General features: G+C 30.3%; 2 protein-coding genes and 1 long non-coding RNA gene across 3 annotated transcripts; all 3 read right to left on the minus strand.

The window, feature by feature from the left end:
* Nucleotides 1-68: 68 nt before the first annotated feature.
* LOC139098228 (probable cytosolic Fe-S cluster assembly factor AGAP009023) lies at nt 69-1,695 on the minus strand. Its single transcript, XM_070650358.1, has 2 exons — nt 1,497-1,695; nt 69-1,432 (listed from the first exon to the last, which is right to left on the minus strand). The coding sequence occupies exons 1-2, from the start codon at nt 1,647-1,649 to the stop codon at nt 158-160; spliced, it is 1,428 nt and encodes a 475-aa protein (XP_070506459.1). The 5' UTR covers nt 1,650-1,695; the 3' UTR covers nt 69-157.
* Nucleotides 1,696-1,929: 234 nt separating this feature from the next.
* On the minus strand, nt 1,930-2,565 carry LOC139098413 (uncharacterized). Its single transcript, XR_011545194.1, has 3 exons — nt 2,482-2,565; nt 2,369-2,420; nt 1,930-2,228 (listed from the first exon to the last, which is right to left on the minus strand). It is a non-coding gene; the product is annotated as an uncharacterized lncRNA (long non-coding RNA).
* Nucleotides 2,566-5,024: 2,459 nt separating this feature from the next.
* Nucleotides 5,025-12,794, minus strand: LOC139098213 (very long chain fatty acid elongase 7-like). Its single transcript, XM_070650343.1, has 5 exons — nt 12,738-12,794; nt 8,685-8,825; nt 5,924-6,112; nt 5,725-5,860; nt 5,025-5,656 (listed from the first exon to the last, which is right to left on the minus strand). The coding sequence occupies exons 1-5, from the start codon at nt 12,792-12,794 to the stop codon at nt 5,214-5,216; spliced, it is 966 nt and encodes a 321-aa protein (XP_070506444.1). The 3' UTR covers nt 5,025-5,213.
* Nucleotides 12,795-19,530: the final 6,736 nt, after the last annotated feature.

Consider the following 19,530-nt stretch of genomic DNA (forward strand, 5'->3'; position numbering starts at 1 on the left):
ATTTAACGAAGAAAATTCAAAATAAATTTGTACGTTAAATTTTAACGAACAATCTAATTTAAAAACAATTTATCCGTTAAAAGCATTAAAAATTAGCTATGGAATTTTATTGAACTTAAGTAACAAAATTATATTACAATATAGTCTATAATATCAATTACCACTTAATAGTTAATGCAGTAGACATTTTCTCTACAGCATGATAAGACGTATGAAGTAATTTTTGTGCCTTATCGCTGTCATTGCCACCGAGAAATTCTTCATAAATGACTTTCACATCGTCATTATCAGGCTGTGATTTTGGTAAAGAACGATACATTTCTTCTAGTTCACGTGTTAGTTCCTTCATTTGTTGATTATTTTGTGGTCGAATCTGAGCACCACCGTTAAGACATCCAGTTGGACATGCCATAACTTCAACATAGTGATAATTTGATTTTCCTCGCTTTAACTTTTGAACCAAGTTCTGAATGTTACGGAATCCATTAGCAATTGCGAATTTCAATAGAACTTGACCGTCCTTTTCTAATGTCACTTCACGGAAGTCTGGATTTCGTAAATTTTTATATTCTAGCACTTCAACATTTTTATTAAAAAGTTCTTTGGCTGCATATTTAAAGATATAATCAGAATATCCTCCTGATCCAGACAATTCATGAGACCAGATAAAATTCTCTGGCTTTTTGCTAGTCCATGGCCAATCAAATTCGCCTTTTTCAAATTCATTGAGCTGTTTGCCTTCATTAATCAGCATTTGTTCGATCTCAATTGATGTAATAACACAATCAATATCGCGAGAATTAAGTGCTTCATTGAAAAAATCTTCCCGAGATGCTTCAAGTTTCTTATCATAACAAGGCATGACAGTTACGTGATAAATCTTATCACCTGTAATATTAAGCTTATTTGCTAAATGCTCTTTAACTAAAACTCCCATTATTTGTTGTGGTGATCTAGTAGTAGAAATGTATGGTATAATGAAATTTTCGTGAGTCTTTTCAGCATAACAAACCCAGCCTGGACAAGATGAGGCAAGCATTGGAAGTTTGTAGCTTTTTTGATCTCTAAATCTTTCAATGAACTCATTTCTAGCTTCTAATAATGCCAAATCATCAGCTATTTTAGTATCGAGAATATAATCAGCACCAATTTTCTTGAAATATCCAGCAAAATGTTTCAATGCATCCACAACATCCAGACTGTATCTTTTGGCTAATGATAAGAGAGATTGTTGAGAAATTGTTATGACAACAGTCTTAATCTTATCAGTCTCGTTGTTTTGCTTTGCTAAATTATTTTCATTGAGAATCCGAAGCACTTCTTCCTGACTTTGTTGTGTGATCAAAACACCTTCGGCACTTGTTATACATCCAGAACATGCTAAACAATCAGCTAAAGTGATTTCAACTTTTTCAAGCTTTTGTGATCCTGACTGTAATTTAAGAAGTGAAGATAAATCAGTGAAATACAGTTATATTAAGGATTAATTAGCTTACTTTCAATTCTTCAACATATGTTCCGTCCTCTTGAATTGTAATTTTGGATCCAGTTTTTGACTTCTTTATCTCAACTGGCTTAATGCATTCTTGTGACGGCGTTATAAAGTCGTCCAAGTCTGTTAATTTTAAAGCACCACTAAAGCCTGCCATTACTGTAGGAATTAATTATTTTATATTTAATGTATTGTATACAAAGAAATATTAAGTTCTAAAAATATTGTACAAAGAAATTTTAGAACTAAAAAACTGCGGGAAATATTTTCAAATTTTTGTACGAACTGACAAATGAAACGTGTCTCGACTAAAAATTTAAATTTCAAACGACAGTTATTTTCATGTATACATATATTTGTTACTTTTGCATTTAACATTAAATATATTGCTTTTCTACATAATTATTTTTTCTAAAATGCTTACAATAATTTGTACATTCACTACTTATTTAAATCTATTACACTGTTTGTAAAACATTAATTAATTTCATTATAATCCAGACACAAACATAAGCGATAATCAGGTTTCCATTAATTACACTAGCAACTGATATATCCTTAATCAACCAAACATTTAATGCTAACTTTTCAAATATTTCATCAGCGTATTTATAAGTTATCTGATCATAAGGTGGCTTCAGAACAGTTATTATTAGTGAAAACAGTCGATCCGAATCACAAAACATCAGAATTGATAGATTTCGTTGCACATCCAGCACTTGGATAGTTATGGCATCTAAAAAGAATTTTTTAAGAAAAACCGTTAAAATTTTTGAATTTTTGAAAACAATAAAATTTGAATTTTTGATGACCGTTAAGGTTTGAAATTTTGAAAAACGTTAAAATTTTAAATTTACTAAACTAAGTATGTCTTACCTCCTTTCCACACAGCATTATTTTTTGGGTCGATATTGAATGTATAATTCCTCTGTGTCAAAATATTGAAAATAATATTGAAAATCTCCTAAAAAAATTCACTGATTTCTTACAGTATTGTTAAATGATTCTCCACTCGACCAGTACTCAAGAAAGACAAACTTAGAGGACTTGCCATTCTTGGTTATCACTTTTTTCTGCAAAATAAATCACGTTGTCAAAATGTTTCAAAACAAATACAAAAGTTCAAGGTCAATTACGTCATCCAAACCCTTTATTTTGAAGTAAAATAGATTAACATCTTTACGATATTCATTAATTGGTGTCCGTCCTTCATAATGCAATATTATTTTAAGAACATTCCATCTCTGGAAGAGCTGATTAAAGAAAAATGTCCACAAAATTACTCAACATTAACAATTTCACCATCAGACTTACTTCCTCAATCTGAAAATTCTCATTTTTCTGGATTATTACTGGACACTTATCACTCGTGTCAAGCTTGCAGACAACATAACTGCAGCTTAATAATAATAAAATTAGGATAGACTTCATAAGAAATAATTTTAAAGGAAATTAAAAAATATTGATGCACGCACAGAAAAGGACGAAAAGAAACTGAATGGAAAATCTGGTTCATTCATCGAATATTTTCGCAGAATTTTCATTGACAGACATTGTGGCACCAGAACATCTCGAGTAAAATGATGTATGAATCAATGAAAAAATGTTGGATGTGTGAAAATGAATGAAGAAGGTTTTGTAGTTTTTGTGCTGGTTGCTGAGATTGCGCGTGGGTTAAAGAACAACAAGTTGTTTATTGTTTTATAAAAATATTGAAATTTACCATTTTAAACATTCTGTCAAAATTCAAAAAAATAAGTCTTAATTTTTAAAATGTCAAAAACCGTTGAAATTTGAATCTTTTGGAACCGTTAAATTTTGAAAAATTCCATTAGAAACAACAAAACTTTAAGTTGTCAAAGATTGAAATTTCAAATTTTTGAAAAATGTTGAATTTTAAATTTTTTGGAAACCGTTAATTTTGAACTTTAATTAAAGATTCAAATCAGTATCAATAAATTTAATTACGTTAATCAATTGAGCCACATATTCAATAATAATTTAATCTTGCATCACCTGATTACTCACAGTTCCACATAACTACCCTAATTATTGATTTTTAAGACATAATTAGCCAAGAAATGCCGCATCTGAAACTAGGAAATGAACTATATCATCAAGATTTCTTTCGAAAGATCTTGCATTACTTCCACATTTTTATCTTTAAATTATATGAGAAAAAAATAAAACTTTACCATACATGCTGTTTTGTATTTACGTTTTGCTGACGGAAGTGAAAATTGAGTGCATTCTGTGAAAACTAATGTAAATTATATGCATCACTTTTATGACATATGCATACCATTTGTTTAAATAATAACTTAATCATGAGTCATCGCATTTTTGCGCGCGCAATTCAAGACGGGTGCAGTGATTTATTGGGAATTTTTTGATTTTAAATTGAATCATTAGATTTTACATTGAATGATGGGATTTAAAATTTAAAATACACAAAATTTTATTTTTTAACTGACAATTTAGATTTGAATTTATCAACGGATAATTTTGATTTAAATTTTGTTGGCCAATTCAATCCTCTCAGAAATTAATGACAATTTGGTCTCTTCAGATAATTTTTACAACAATTTTTAACATTTTAAGAAAAATAATCATTTTAATTGATTTTAAGGTGAAATAAAAAGAATAAACACGTACAAACAAAGGAAGTAAAGACAATTGAAATACTAATTAGTCGACTGCGTAAATATTGAATATTAGTGAAATCTAAATTTGTTTTTATCTGGTAAGTGATTTGCAAAATCTTAATTTATTTCACAATTTAACTTCCTATTGTTTTTAAAACACTAAATACAACTTCATTAAACGGGAATTAGTACATAGAATTAAACGATTTTTGCTGATTTGCACTGTAATTGAGACATTGTTATGATTACCATTTACGACAGAATCTCGTATTTATGACAATCTTTTGGACAGGGTTGAGGGGAAATAAAGCAATTTTGATCTCTAAAATTGAGAGTTAGCTATGAATACATCGAGTATTTTAGCTCTCGTGTGTCGATTCGATCCGTTCTGTCTAAACAACATACACAGAATTAATCGGATAATTGAAGTTCAACTTTTCTTCATGTCTCTCATACCTTTATTATGTTTAAACACAAAGAACTTTAGATTTGAACTCTTTCATAGGTGATTGACGTCATATTCGCGAATTTAAAGGTTACTGCCGCTTAAAAGTAAATAATGGTCTTCATTGAATACCTCATTTAATTTCAGAATTATTTTATAGCTTGTAGTTTGTTTTGCTATAATATTATTCTGAAAAAGTAGTTCCTTGTTATTGCTTCCAACACGTTTCTGTACTGAAAAGTAAGCAGCAGTGCTGTACGAGAAACCAATATGTAACAAAGTGAATTCTTTCAACATTTTTTTTGTGATTTCACAAAGATGAGTTTTCGAAACCTGAAAAAAACCGAAAAGCAATATCCACAAGGACATTAAGTTAATGCTTGATGATGATCTGCAATAATCCTCATTAGCAATTCTTATAAACATTAAAAAAATTAACAACTTTTACAGCTTAATAAAAGATTTTTTTTATTACAAATTTACTTAAATAATTTTAATATTACAACCATAAGACCTTTTAGTTGACTAAAGAACTAAATGCTGCCATTTGTGATTGATATGTAAAATGGTTTTTTTTTTCTCGTAATTATTGGCAAATCTTTTTAAAAATTAATTTTACTACAAATTAGTCTCAAAGATGTTTGGCCAATGCTTTGTTCATCTGTGTTATTGAGTCCTTCTTCTTCTCAAAAGTCTTATTCCATTCTATAACATTGTCATTATCATCAACTAATACTTTTCTCGTATTCTCTTTCTTTGATGTTTTGTATGCTTGTTTATAGAAGTTTGAGAATAAGAATAGGAAGAGGACACCATGACCGCCAATCCACCATACAAAGATGTATGAGAAATTACATGGATTATGGAAGATCAATTGGAAACAATGACTAAATATTCCAACAAATTGTACCATTTGAAGCATAGTCAAGTATTTTTTCCACCATAAATATTTCTGTACTTGTGGTCCCATTGCAGCAAGCATATAATATGTGTACATGATAATGTGTACGAATGTGTTCAAAAGTCCAAAGAATGTGCTATGGCCACCGGGCATGAAGGCAACTCCCCACCAAACTGAAATAATGAAGATAATTAAAAATTTAGATCAATGTTCAGGACATAAATATTCTGAGTTAACTTACCACTGAATGGCATGATACCGTGATGAATAACGTGAAGTGTCGACACTTGATCATAACGTTTCCTCAGCACGAAGAAGAATGTGTCAAAGAATTCAGTAAATTTACTAAAGTAATACCACCAACTGAAGTATGCCATCTGTAAAAATTAAAGCACATGATTAAAATGACAATAAGCTCAAAAATCAAGAGACAAACTTACTTTTAAAGCTTGAGGACTATAGCTTTTATCAACAGGCTGACATCTGTAACTGTAATTTGTGAACCATCCAGACATACCAAGACCCCAAAACAACCATGCACTCAGCAGCACTTGCAGGAGATTATAAAATACAATAAGCTTTCTTAACTCGAATGGCTTCCTATTGTTCATCAGCGAGGGACCTAAATACTGAAATTATCAATTTGAAGAGTGAGAAACATCTTGAGCAATTAGTACTAATTAGAGTTACTATTGTTATTTCTTATTTTATAGACATTGACAGTGAGTCTTGTAATTTATATGAGGCATTAAATCCATATTAAAATTAAAAATAGATGGTTTAAGGCAGTTGTGGGCAACATGTTTGATACGGCGCACTAGTATGCCATTAACCGCATAGTATGCCTTGGTCGTGGCTGACATGGTGCGTCGTGGCACAATAAATATTGGCTACCGCGACCACTGATTTAAGGGAATCATGAACAGATTTTAAAATAAGCATTGACCTTGAGCAAGTGTAGTGAAATGAATAATTGATAAGAATGATCTTGAAGGAAGTAGAACTAAATCATAAATTCAATTGCTTATATCTTGAAAGCATCGAGTCAAAACGAAATAGTTATTCGCACATCAAGAGCAATAAACTTATTCATGAGTATCTCATTCAAACTATTTTCCTAACTATTAGCAGATTTGAAGGTTTTATTTACGGATATTTTCGGTATGTTTTGAAGCTTATGTTTGCTTTTACATGTAACGACATTTGCCGTACGAAATTTTGCAATCAGCTATAGCAATTAACATTTTTGAAGAGTTGCAGATGTGGACATTCCTAGGAAGACCTGACTTTAATGAAAAATACTACACCAATATGATAAATATATCATGGTTAATCTACAACTCTAATTTTCTCACGATTGACATCAATTTTAACTGTCCAGCAATAAAATGTATATATAGTTATCAAGGGCATATACAAAAAATATCACGAAACCGTGAAAAATCATAATATTAGAGCTAGTCAATTTACAATTCAAGTTCATTATCACATTTGAAGATAAAATTTACTGCAAAAAAAGCTGAGAAGAAGGCATTGAAATTTAAACGATAACGAAAATGACACACAAAACGGCTTGTATCAATAAAAGTCACTATTCTTGACTTTCCATTGATAAAAATTCAAAGAAACAGACGAAGGAACGGTTTCAGTGTCACAAATTTATTGTGTCGCACTTTTATTTGTCTTTCATTCATTCCAGATACTTTTAATGCGAATAATCAGTATAATGTGTTGTTTGATCACGTTTTTTGAGTAATTGGATTAATTGGATCTGTTTTTGGTCTGTTATGACTTAATTAATGTCAGCCTTATAAAGACAATATTATGTGTGCATTAAATATTTTAATCATAATCGAACGTAATATTTGTCATTGTTCTCAATAAATTTGTTTGGTATGTAAAATTGAGAAATATTTTTGGTTTTGCAAAATGTGATCATGAATGTGATGTCATAAATGATAAAAGCATGGGGTCATTTAATTGCGATGTGCATAAGCGAATGGGAGCAAGATCAAACAGCAAAAGTTGCATGTTGTACACGTGACGATCGAGCGAAAAGTTGACTTGAACACAAAGCTTAAGAGTTTCATATGAAGTTGAGTGGAAGACAGCGATAGAGCCAGATTCAGGCGGCATATGTGAGTGGTATTGGATTACAATTGATCTGTACGGCAAAGTGTGCAAGTTAGGTAGACTTTAGTCTGATTCTACTTCACTAGTATGTTATTTAGAACAAAAGAGGGAATTTTGTGTAATATTTTGGATTAAACTACAGAAGTTGTCTATCCATTTCTTATCAAAGATGCAAATTTTAATTTACAAAAACATTCTCCAATGAAATCCGTATTCTAAAATATTTCGCCATGAACTGGAACAATTTCGCAAACATTCTAGTTAGTCAAGAAGAAAATCTAGCCGGTTCTGCTGGAATCACCTCACTAATTCTAAAAATATCCTCAGAAAATACATAACAAACAATTTAATTAATCTTATTTTTATATTATCGACGAATGCAGTGTTTTCCTAACTTTGTTTTGCCGAAATTCTCTGGAAATACCATGAACAGTGGATGAGGTTTCGGTTTAAGCTTACCACCAAGGTATAGAGCAATAACACCGGACTAATGGAATTTAAAAACAACAACAACTTAAAGTGATGTCGTAAAAATAATTATATTGGAATCCAGAACAGCTCAACAAAAACAATCTTGAGATGGATGTAATTATTAGTGATGTTGTTTTGATAAATAAACTGCTAATGAGGAGCTCATGAGTAATCATGACTCAGTCTCGCACAAGATTCTGAGAATTTACAATTTGTTAAGTCATAACTGGTGACGATGTTTGGAATTCACTGACCAAATACGCATTTTCAGTCCTTGATGGACATTTGGAAATGCCCATGGACTTTAAATTCAAAGGAAGTTTTCTATGAACTCATTACAAAGTCGACAAAATCAAGAATTTACAACTAATTCCTCAAAAAGTTCAATGAAACTAAACAATTTGCCGTCTATAATTAAATCAAGTGTAATGCAAATCAATTGAATTCTACTTCCTTAAATATTTACTATGAAAATAATCAGACTCGACTCTATCAATGACTATGTATAAGAATGTCTAAACAATTCATAACTAATTGATCGTTTTGTGTTTTTCTTTCATCTAATGCTACATACAACTGAATAAATACGACAATTACCTTGACTATGTAGACATATGTTAAGCAGATTATCACAGTTGGTAATGGCGATGACATAAGGAACCAGTCTTTTGTTCTTGGATCTGCTTTGTTTTCCATTAGATCGTACCATGTGGCACTTACTATGTTTGCGATATTCATCTGAAAATAGATAAGAGGAAAAGAAAGTTAGTCAAAAACTTGAATTTTTAAAGATTTTTTGGCGGAAATTAATATGTGTCTCGGAATTTTCAGCATCTGTTGACAAAGAATAACTCAGGCATTCTCTAAACACAGATGGTCTTATTTATTTCCATATTCAAGTATTTTTTTGTTTATATTTTTGAAGTTTATTAATTATTTACTTTTTAAGCAGCTATTAAAAGCTTTTTTCTGGATATTAAATGTCAGAAACTATAAATTTAATGTCAATAATGAATTCTTCGGCTATAAATACGTCTTATCTGTTTAAAATTGCAGACGTATATCAAAAAAATACACTAAAAAAGGATGCAAAAAACAAGTTGAGAGTCTTTATTATGTCAAGACATGAAAAACCGATCAATTTTTTTTGGAGTCTCTTTAATTTTCTTTAAGATTAATATTGTTATTTATAATTTTTTAAACTTTTTATCTTAAGGATTAAGATTTCTCATGTGATAAAATTCTAAGCTTAAGCTTTTAAGTCATTGTCTTAGGGGTCACTTAGGGGTTGTTCAAGGGAAAAAGAGTTTGCGATTTTATAACGTGGGAAGGTGATCGGTTCTGAGTTTGTAAATTTAAGTATTTTTAATTTCGTTGCTTGCTTTTTAGGCAGCGAAAAAGCATAAGAGGCTTAGTGATTAGAGTTTTGGACTACCGACTCTAATAACCAGGGTTCGATCCCAGAAAGAGTCATGTGGGATTCGGGTGAAAAATTGAAATACAGATTTAAGGAATAGCGCCATAAGAGTTGTCCAATGAGTACTGCATAGGCAGCTCAGTAGGTAATAACACTTGATATGGAATCAAAATAATATGAGGTTGATTCCCATTGGGGATTTTATAATTCAAGTAAGCCCTTTAAAATTAAAAAAAAAGCAATTTTCTCTACAATATTAAACTTAAGAAGAAATTGCCATGTCCAGTGAATATCACCGTCCATGACATTTACGTAACGCATTTTTATTTAATATGTCATCGGCAAGACACAAGCAAGACACTCAAAAATTATTAAAATAAACACACAAAAAAAAAATCGGAAATTTAATTTGATTGCCAATCATTTATATAAATACATGGAAGTAAAAATAACTTCTCAGCTACTTCTGGCTGATATTTAATTCTTATTGTTAATCGCATGTAGTATACCATCAACAAATTGCGAATATAAGAGCAATAAACATGCAAAAATTTAAATTGAAATACGAATATTTACGTGTAAACATTTTTTCCCCACTTTGTACCGACTTACACATTATGATATCAGGTCATATGAATTAAACTATTATGAGTTTAATGAAGAAAGGTAAAAAAACGGAAATTTTTACTTCGTTAACTCAACGGCATTGACGGTTGATTGCAAAATAAGGTGAATCTTAAAGATTGAGGAATTTTTTATGTAAAAAGGCGTTGCTCTTGATGGAATTTCCGACTAGACAATTGTCATAGTATTCAACAGTCAGTCTATCATGACTGTAAGACAAATCGTCGCCATAAATTTAATTGTACGGAAATTCAAATCGTCTCTCAGTTTTTAATGTCACTAATTTGAGACAAAAAGTTCTGATTGTATTATGAGAAGATTGTCTGCCGACATGTAATATCGCTTTGCCGTAGGTCAGTTAAAAGTTTTATGAACTGCGTAATATACAAATAAACATGAGCTTCTGACAACTTTCACAATATTTTTTTCTGCTGTTGATGATTTTTTTATTGCCATTCCATGAATTTATTGTATGAGTGTGATTCATTGACTGACTTACTGCTGACTTTTTTGTTGGTAGAATTAAACTCTTTTTTGCGATTGCTAATTTTCAATGCTAATCTGATTTTGAAATCATTACAAAATGTTGAATAACTCAGAATTAAAGCAATTAACTCGATTTTATCAGAAAACTCAAAGATTTCTACAACTAGATATAGCCATTAACCAGAATGAACTACTAATGTGTACAGGTTATTTGCATCATATTACTGGTTTACTTAAATGCTGTTTTTAAATGGAATGTGACCGGCATTTGTTTTTGTTGAAAAATAAGTAAATAAACACAGTCTTTAACTGCTTGTTTTCATACTTTTCAAATCAAAACAACTTAAAAAATTGCAAAAATATTTGAAGTTTGGGAGATTTGCAGATTTAAAAAACTTTCCATTGGGAAATTTAGAATCTTTGCAAACAACAAATTTTGGATATTCACAAAAAATCGCAGATTAACCTTGAAATTTTGGGAATTTAAAAAAAACAAGATTATTTTGGATGAAAAATGCAAATATGCAAATTCTAAAGTGGGTTTCGGGGAATTACTTTTAAAAATTTTCCAAATGTCAAATTTGGAGCGAATGCATGTTTAGAAGTATTATGATGTGTATAAATCTAAATTGTGATATCTGAGCGTATTAGAATCTTGGATATCAAGCTATATATAAGAGAATCTGCCAGTACATAGTATGGCTAAGCAACAGACCGGAAATCTGTATCACATTTGTGCTTTTGCGTTGGTTTGATTCTCATCAGAAACCGATCTTCCAATTATTAAGTTAGAATGTTATCGATAAAACAAGAATTCGCACAATGTTCACGGCATTACAAGAATCAAGATTTTGTGGAATATATAGGCTAGAAAATTCTAGAGAACTTCTTGTTTCGCTCCGGACTAAAGAATGTCTTTTAAAGATTAAAATACAAAAACCTTTAAAGATCACGATATCTTGTTTAACTAATTTGCAAGATTCAAGCCATTTTTTAGTTTTGAAGATTCTAAGAGTTTTACTACAGTCAAAACGTTCTAGGAAAATCAACTTCGAGTAGTCGTCAGACTATAAGACTCTTATGCTAATTTTATTAGAATTCTAGTTTTACATTTTACAGATTTCTAGTTTTTTATCACTATAAAATTTATAATCTGTTAATAAAATATAAATGAAGCACTATTAAGCTTAGACATGTAAAATATGTTTCTACGTCATTATATCAACTCCATTTGCTTGATGCTTCAATATTACATTCATAAAATTCTAATTTAATTGATCTCCGGAAGGTGATTCCTTGCCAGACAAGCAAGAATTTTGAATATTTTTCAATGAATTTTTCCAAATAAATTAAATTTAAACAAAAACAATTTAAATTGTTATTAGAGTCAGGAAATTGAATTTGTTGATTAAAGAAGTATAAAAATCTCGGCACATAAATCGTAACAATCAAAATCAAAGTTGATAACCTCGAAAATCACCCCCGAGAAATATCACGTCTTAATAATTTTCAAGCATCAAGCTTAGGCGCATATAAAATATCCAAAGTTTTTTATTTAATAAGCACAAGCTTGTGAAAATATTTAATGCTGAGCATATGAAAATCTCAATTCCTGCTTGTTAAGCGCTTAAAAATTCATTCGATACAGCAGGTGTAAAACCATAAAAGATTTCGCAAAGAATCAAATATCAAAAAAAAAATCTCTTTAATTTATTCTAGTTGATTAGAATAAGCATTTATAACTTCCAGGTGGAATATTCGATAAGTTTGCCGACGATTCTCACGGATTCAATTTCTTATCGTGAATCACAATAGCTGTAGTTCAATAACAGGTTATTAGTTATAGTAATCAGACTTTCATTAATAATTGTTATGCAATTCTAGGCATTCAGAATTAATTAAAAGCTATAATTTTTATTGCAACTCATTTCCCATCACGAAGTTCAAGTTTTCTAGATTAATTTAGTAAATAAACAGTCAAGTTTAAACACACAAAAAACTTGTGACTTAATAAAATTAATCGCATGCTACGAAATGCTGATAAAATAGCACATTTTACTACTGTGTAAGCATAAAATTAAGTTCACTTCACGGAAATGCATTTTTTACAAACACTCTGTAACCCTGAAGACGCCAATTTCGATACACACACGCAATAAAGGCATTAAACATTTAAACATAGGTAGCGCAATACAATTTTATTTATTCATTGACTGTCACTGTGATTTTTTTCATTTGTTTGTTTCATATTTCTTCTATTTCGTTGTCGCACTTGATTAACTGAATGATTATTATTCTATACACTGTACATTGCAGCAAAATTAGGAATCTAATGATGATTCCGTTAGTTCAGACACTGCACATTATCATTTAAATTTTAAATTTTATTTTTTTTTCGCCTTTTTTTTCTTGATTTGAATATTTAAATAAATATATAAAAGAAATAAAATAAGAAGAAGAGATGTTTCGGTCGTTATGAGAGATCAATGGCAATTGTTGATATGCCTGAAAGAGAGGGGAACAGGTTTCAGCTGTTGATGTTGATAAAACAATATAATCTTCAACAAATAAAACTTGTATATTTGGATAAGAGGTATAGGTTGAGTGTCCATCTGTGATGGTTTTGGTGGAATAGATACACTATTGCATCCTGATTTAGATAAGACTAATTTGGGCTTCCTATGATATCAATGCTTGAATTCTAATCGGATTCGATTCAAGTTGGCTTTTTAACTGACCTCGCTTAATCAATAGCTTGAAGAGATCTTTGACGGAGCATCTAAACTGCATCCTAATTTGTACATAATACAAGCTGATAAAGTTCTAAAATTTGAAAACATAACCTCAAAAATTCCATCAATTTTATCAATTTTAGACACGTCGATAGTAAGTTTAATGCCTCTAAAATCAATAAATGAATCGAATATTTGCCAAAAACTAGTCAAGCCCAGTATAAACATATTTGATGCATATAAAATATAGCAAAAAACTAAAATCTGATTCGAATATATAACGAAGATATGACAAATAATTTTTACATAAATCTAAGCAATCAAGATAAAAAAAAAAATAAAAAAAATTAGCAAGAATCACATGAATAAGAAGGAGAACCGCACGAGAGAATTAATGTCAAAAAAAATATTTCCATGTGCTGACTTAATTGAAATGCAAACAGTGAGAAGAATTCTTACTCGCTGTGTTATCGCTATGGCGGATATTGAATCGTTTGTCAAACTCATTAGAATTGAAATATTTATTTCTTCTCTGATTACTTTATGAGCTCCGTACATGTAGTTCCGGTAAGCTTTACAGCTGATTTGAAGAAAAAAAAAAGGTAGTCACATTAATATGTGAATAAACATACAACGCGTCTCTTCATTCATGTGAAATTGTTTGACATTCGACACGATGTTTTTTTTTTTTGGGTTTGTTGAGTGTGTTTCGGAAAGTGATGAGCAATAACCTTCTGATGTTTGAAGGAAATATTGAGATTTTTACTCTTCGCTTGTTGAGTGTCAATTTCGTTCTATGAATATTCAGTATTTTTTTTTTTTGTTATTTTGAGATATTTGCTTATGGAAATCCGTTTATTGTATTATATGATCATATCAAAATGTTAAAGTTTCGTTATTATCGCATTTGATTAAGTATTTTTGCAGTTTTGAATGAAACTTTTGACAACTGACAAATGTTCTGTTTTGAAGAAGGAAATGAGAATTTATGGATTCAATTACTTAAGAATATGTCAGATAAAAGTGTCAAGCTGGCCTCTTGTAAAACATTTGTCATCAATTGAGTAAGTGAGTAATTTAAACTTTCTTGTGGGTTCTTTTTCGAATCCTAGAATTGACTAGTTTAAATATCATAAGCAGAAAAGTGTTAAGGGATCTGAAGTCTCGGCATCGAAAAATTCTTGAGATAGAGATCTGGACTTCAGGGAATACTCGGTATAGGCATCGAGAACCTTTGCGTAAAGCAAGACTATTTAAAGTAAGCAACTATGATTTCATGTGAACAGTAGTTAGCTAAAGAGACAAGTGGTTCGGTTGTCTATTATAAGAGACCTTTAACAGATATATCTACTTGATCAAACCACTGACTTGATGCCCGGTTCAAACCAAAACCTAAACCAAGTCAGAGTCAACTTGCCCTGGAGTTGACTCGAATTGTTGATCACTTAACCAACTTGAACTATTCGGGTCTAATTAATTTCTTAAATGTCCAAATTGTCCTCCATTCTCAACCTCATCTTAATTCTCTCATTTTTAAAAAGAAACTTTAACTTCACCTTCAAACAACCCGGTTGTGATAAAAACCACTGACTCGTATTTTATCGTTGCACTTTTTTTTTATAATGCGACTTGCTGGATATTTTGATGATAAACTCTTACATCAAAAGCATTCATTTGTTCGCTTCGCTTAATTCAATATTTTAAAATTAAATTAATTAAAAGAAGAAGAGGAAATAAAAATGAGATTAAATGCTTTAATTGAAATGAAGACATTCATAATTTATTTTTCTTTGCAAATAATGCCTCAATAAGTTTCAGTTTGTAAATAATTTAAGGTTGTATAAAGTTTAAAGACTGACATAAAAAATGAATTTTTTTTGAGCTTTTAAAGAGAGTAAAAGAGAGTATTTTTCGCGATGTTACAGACAATTGGACGTTATGAAACTTTTTTTTTCATTCAATAACGATTGAATTAATTGGGAAAAAAATTGCACAAAAAATGAGAGTATTTCAGCATGGAAAAATTGTTTTACGCAGAATTTGACCTCGAAAAAAAAAGATCGCAAAGAGATGAATGTTTCTTAACTTATCCTTGGCTGCATCTCAATTAAACAGATCAGTTTTTTTACTCATTTCCACTCAACAATCATCGAGGCTGTTGTTTTTTCTAATTAATTGGCAAAAAACATATAGTAAATAAGGAAATAAAGCTACTTGAGTGTTAAAACTACTGAAAAAATTATTCATATTGAAATATGTTTGTCTATGATCTTCACGTACATCGTGTTATAAAATAGTTTGTGCGTTTTGATGAGCAGCAATTTAGAGGTGGATTGCTTGAAAAAGTAATGACGATATAAAATTTTAATGAAGATTTATGAATTTTTGCGTCTTATTTTAGAATTTTCTTGCATTTTTAACTCAATTTATTCTTAATGAATTATTTTGAGTTATTTTAATGTGGTTTGGTTTTGGTACGACGATTAACTGATGGTTTTGAAATTTAAATTGCAAAATTTTGAGTTTTTAAGAATAATATTTTCACTTTAATTTCAATTCTGCTGCAGAACTATTTTTCTCAATTTAATTTAAATCACTTATAGCTATGCGCGAAATCGACTCAAATTTTACATAAAGTCGAGTCGCCTTGAGTCGACTTTTCCGTCCAAAGATGGAATACACCAGGTAGTAAGCGCCGTGGAGCTCTGAAAGCAACATGGCATAGGAAGGTTCTAAAAGAATGTCAATTAGATGCGAAAATGGATAATTTGTACAAACTTTTTGATAAGGCCAGCAATAGAGTCAGATAGAAAAGAGTGACCTAGATTTATCGGAGAATTGGTTCTCTTCCATATCGACTCTACATTGAAGCCACAACAACTCCACATTTGAACCCATCGGCATCATTGGATCTACAAGTCTACATTGGAGCCATATTGGCTCCACATCGAATTATGGTCCAGTAAACAAGTAATTAAAAATGTGGAATTACAATAAAAATTACAATTTATTCCTCCTGACTTAATTATATGAATTGACGTCAATTTGTTACATGATTTGTAAACATTTCAATGAGGATTCTATTTAAAGTTTAAGTATAACTGCATAATTAAATAGGTTCATTGTCAATTAATTGTTGAATAATTTATTATATAATTGCAATTAAAAAGCTTAACAGGAATTGCTACTTACAAGAATTTGTGTGATTTTATTTAAAATAATTGGTTCAATTTAGAGATTTTGGGAAATTTTGATGTAAATTGACAAAATTGCTATTTTTAATCTCTTGCTAATCATATCGTGCTAACTAAATATTTGGAACATAGCTCAACTTTTTCCTTTATATTCATGGATTGCTCAATAATCTTGTTCAATATTCGATTACATATTGCACATTCAAAGCCGGCAATTGTTCAATGACGTCTATTAAAATTATTGCAAATTCCATTCAATTTTCACCATCGTTTAACATTCACTCAAAGAAATCATAAAACCACATCGATAGCCAAATTTTTGTTTCCAGATTTTCTGACCCACACTTTTGAAAAAACTGAATTTTTGTTGATGGTTGTTGAATAAAAAACGAGACAAAAATGTTTTTTTTCCTCTCTTTTATGGTCGTGCAATGTCAAAACACTCTCTTACCATTTTCACGATGTGTCTCACACTATCAGCTTTTTATTTATTTTATTTCCTTTATATTGTCTTAAAAATTTTTTTTATGCAATTTCCAAAAAAAAAATTGTTAAGTAATATTTTTTATTGTCTTTTAAACTGCAAATATTGGATTTTTATTTTTTAATTAAATTTAAATTTTTTTTATTCCTTTTTTTTCACTGCTTTTTAAGAATTAAATTCTCCGCGTACAGAATAAAAATAAAAATAAAAATAAATCCTCACGAATATTCACACTAGTCGATAACTATTTTAAGAATGAAACACTTTTGCTCAAATACACAATTATTATATTCAAATATAAGTCTCGTCACATCTCAAAACGAAACTGTTGACTGGTAAGGTGTATTGTATGATACTAAGTATTGTTAAATATACGAAAATAATAAATAAAAAAACTCTATTGAGGAAATTGATGCGTTCGATTAAACGGCTAATGGAAGACTGACTCCGAATATTTAACACTCACATTTTTCATTACTCAGCAGTGCTAAGATATTTTAAAAATCATTAACGAAAATTGCGTCACTTGTTTAGCAAAAAAAAAAAAAAAAAATATGAAAAACTATATTTACGGAGCACGTGCACAAGTGCGAGAGTTCTTTTCGACGTTTTCTTCAACACTGGTTGTATATGAAGTCGAAGTTATTTTTTTTTTTTGGTGTGTTAAGACATACAGACATATTTAATTTTTTTGTGTGTCCACTGTCATAAAAAAAAAATAAATTCACATATGTACAAAGGGGGACGATAGCTCACACATAGCTTTTAAAAGCGGATCTTCTGGTTTTTTTTTGTCGGGCTGGTTCAGTTCTTCAATGCACAATCGATTGACATACTAGCATATCCCTGTGTGTAAGACAACTTTTATTTCGAATTTCCTTGATTTTTTTTTTCTTGCTGCTCTCGTCTCGTTCGTGCATCTTTTGACAGACAGCACAGACAATACAGGTTTATGTTGAGGGAAAACTTTTTAAGGCCAACACAAAATTGCGATGCAAAATAATTGAATATGTGAGCAACATCTACATTCACAGACAAAAAAAGATTAAAGTTGTTATCCGATGCTCATATTGACCAATTCACGCAGCACAGCTTCATCTCTCAAAAAATATTATTGACATAAATGAGTAAATTCATTAGTAAATAATAATTATCATGATATCGAACGCATATACATAAGTTTTTGCGTGAATGGTGGTTGACAACATTCGCAATATTGTTGATGACATTGACTCTTATTTCTCTTTTTTTTTTGGTTCCTTAAATATGTATAAATCCAATTGGATATGATTCTAAAATGTTAAAAGTTAATTGAGATCTGGATGTGCAGTTGAGTAAGTTTTGGAAATTTTCCATTACCAAAATTGGAATTTCTAGTGGATGTGACTTATGGTATATGAAATTTTAGAATTACCCCAAAAGTGGATCTTTTTTTGGTCAGAATAACTTTGGTATTTTTTAGCAAAGTCATGCAAATAAAATAAATTTGCAAAAATATAAACCAGAAATATAGCGGAATCTACAGCGCTTAGCAATTAATAATATAATCAAAATACGACCATTGGTATGCATCAGTAAAATCATAAAAAAATCTTGATTCTTTCATTGATTTCTTTTTTCCTTTTTTTGGACATATATTTTCAATAAGCACGTGTTTAAACATCAGCCGATTGTTTGAATAAATCTTGAACCAGTTTTGTCTATCATTTTGTGAATTGCCTCTTCATGCCTAGCAAAAATTCTTACTTTTTTGGTCATATTGATTCCACACAATCATAAAGATATTTGTGACTGGGATATTCTTAAACTTTTAATAAGGTTGAGTGACCTGTGTGAGTTGGGATAGTCAGGAATTTACAGATTGAAGCAATAATGATGATGAATCAATTGGGGTTATCCTACTTTTGAATCTGTTTTATTGAATCACTTAAGAAATTAATAAGCAGTTGATAAAATAATTTATGACTTTTGTTTTAAATCTGGGAATTAATTTGTCATGTTGCATTCTATGGGACAGTTTGAGTCCAGTGACATCAGCTTTAAGTCGAAAATTTAATTCTTGTGGGAAATTTTTCACTAAAGTTGGATATTTTTTCGACTTTGAATATTCTAGGGTTCGGCTAAAATCCCAGAACTGCATTTTAGATGATCTTATAGTTCATCTTTGACTACAGCCCAGCAGTTTTAAAGAATATGCATATGCAAATAATTTTGAACTGAATGCTGGGAAATCTGTCTGAAAAAAATCATGTGTTAAGATAGTTCTATCCTATAACATGATCTTTTCGTCGAGTTGTGAGTTCCTGTTAGTCATAAGACTAAGCAGTCTTAGTGTGGTGGTTCAATAATACCACTCGTTTAGAGTAACCCTCTAGTTGGACTTTCCTGGCACAAGACACGCGTAACTCTGCCAGGATGCAAAACTCAAATCGAATCTGACACGAAGTCAAGGTCATGCCAGACTGGCGTCTATTTAGCTAATCGGGAATGATCAACACAAAATTCT

Source organism: Chironomus tepperi, unplaced genomic scaffold (assembly GCF_022539635.2).
Source record: "Chironomus tepperi strain 1889 unplaced genomic scaffold, CSIRO-AGI_Ctep_v1 contig_445, whole genome shotgun sequence".
Taxonomy (NCBI): Eukaryota; Metazoa; Arthropoda; class Insecta; order Diptera; family Chironomidae; genus Chironomus; species Chironomus tepperi.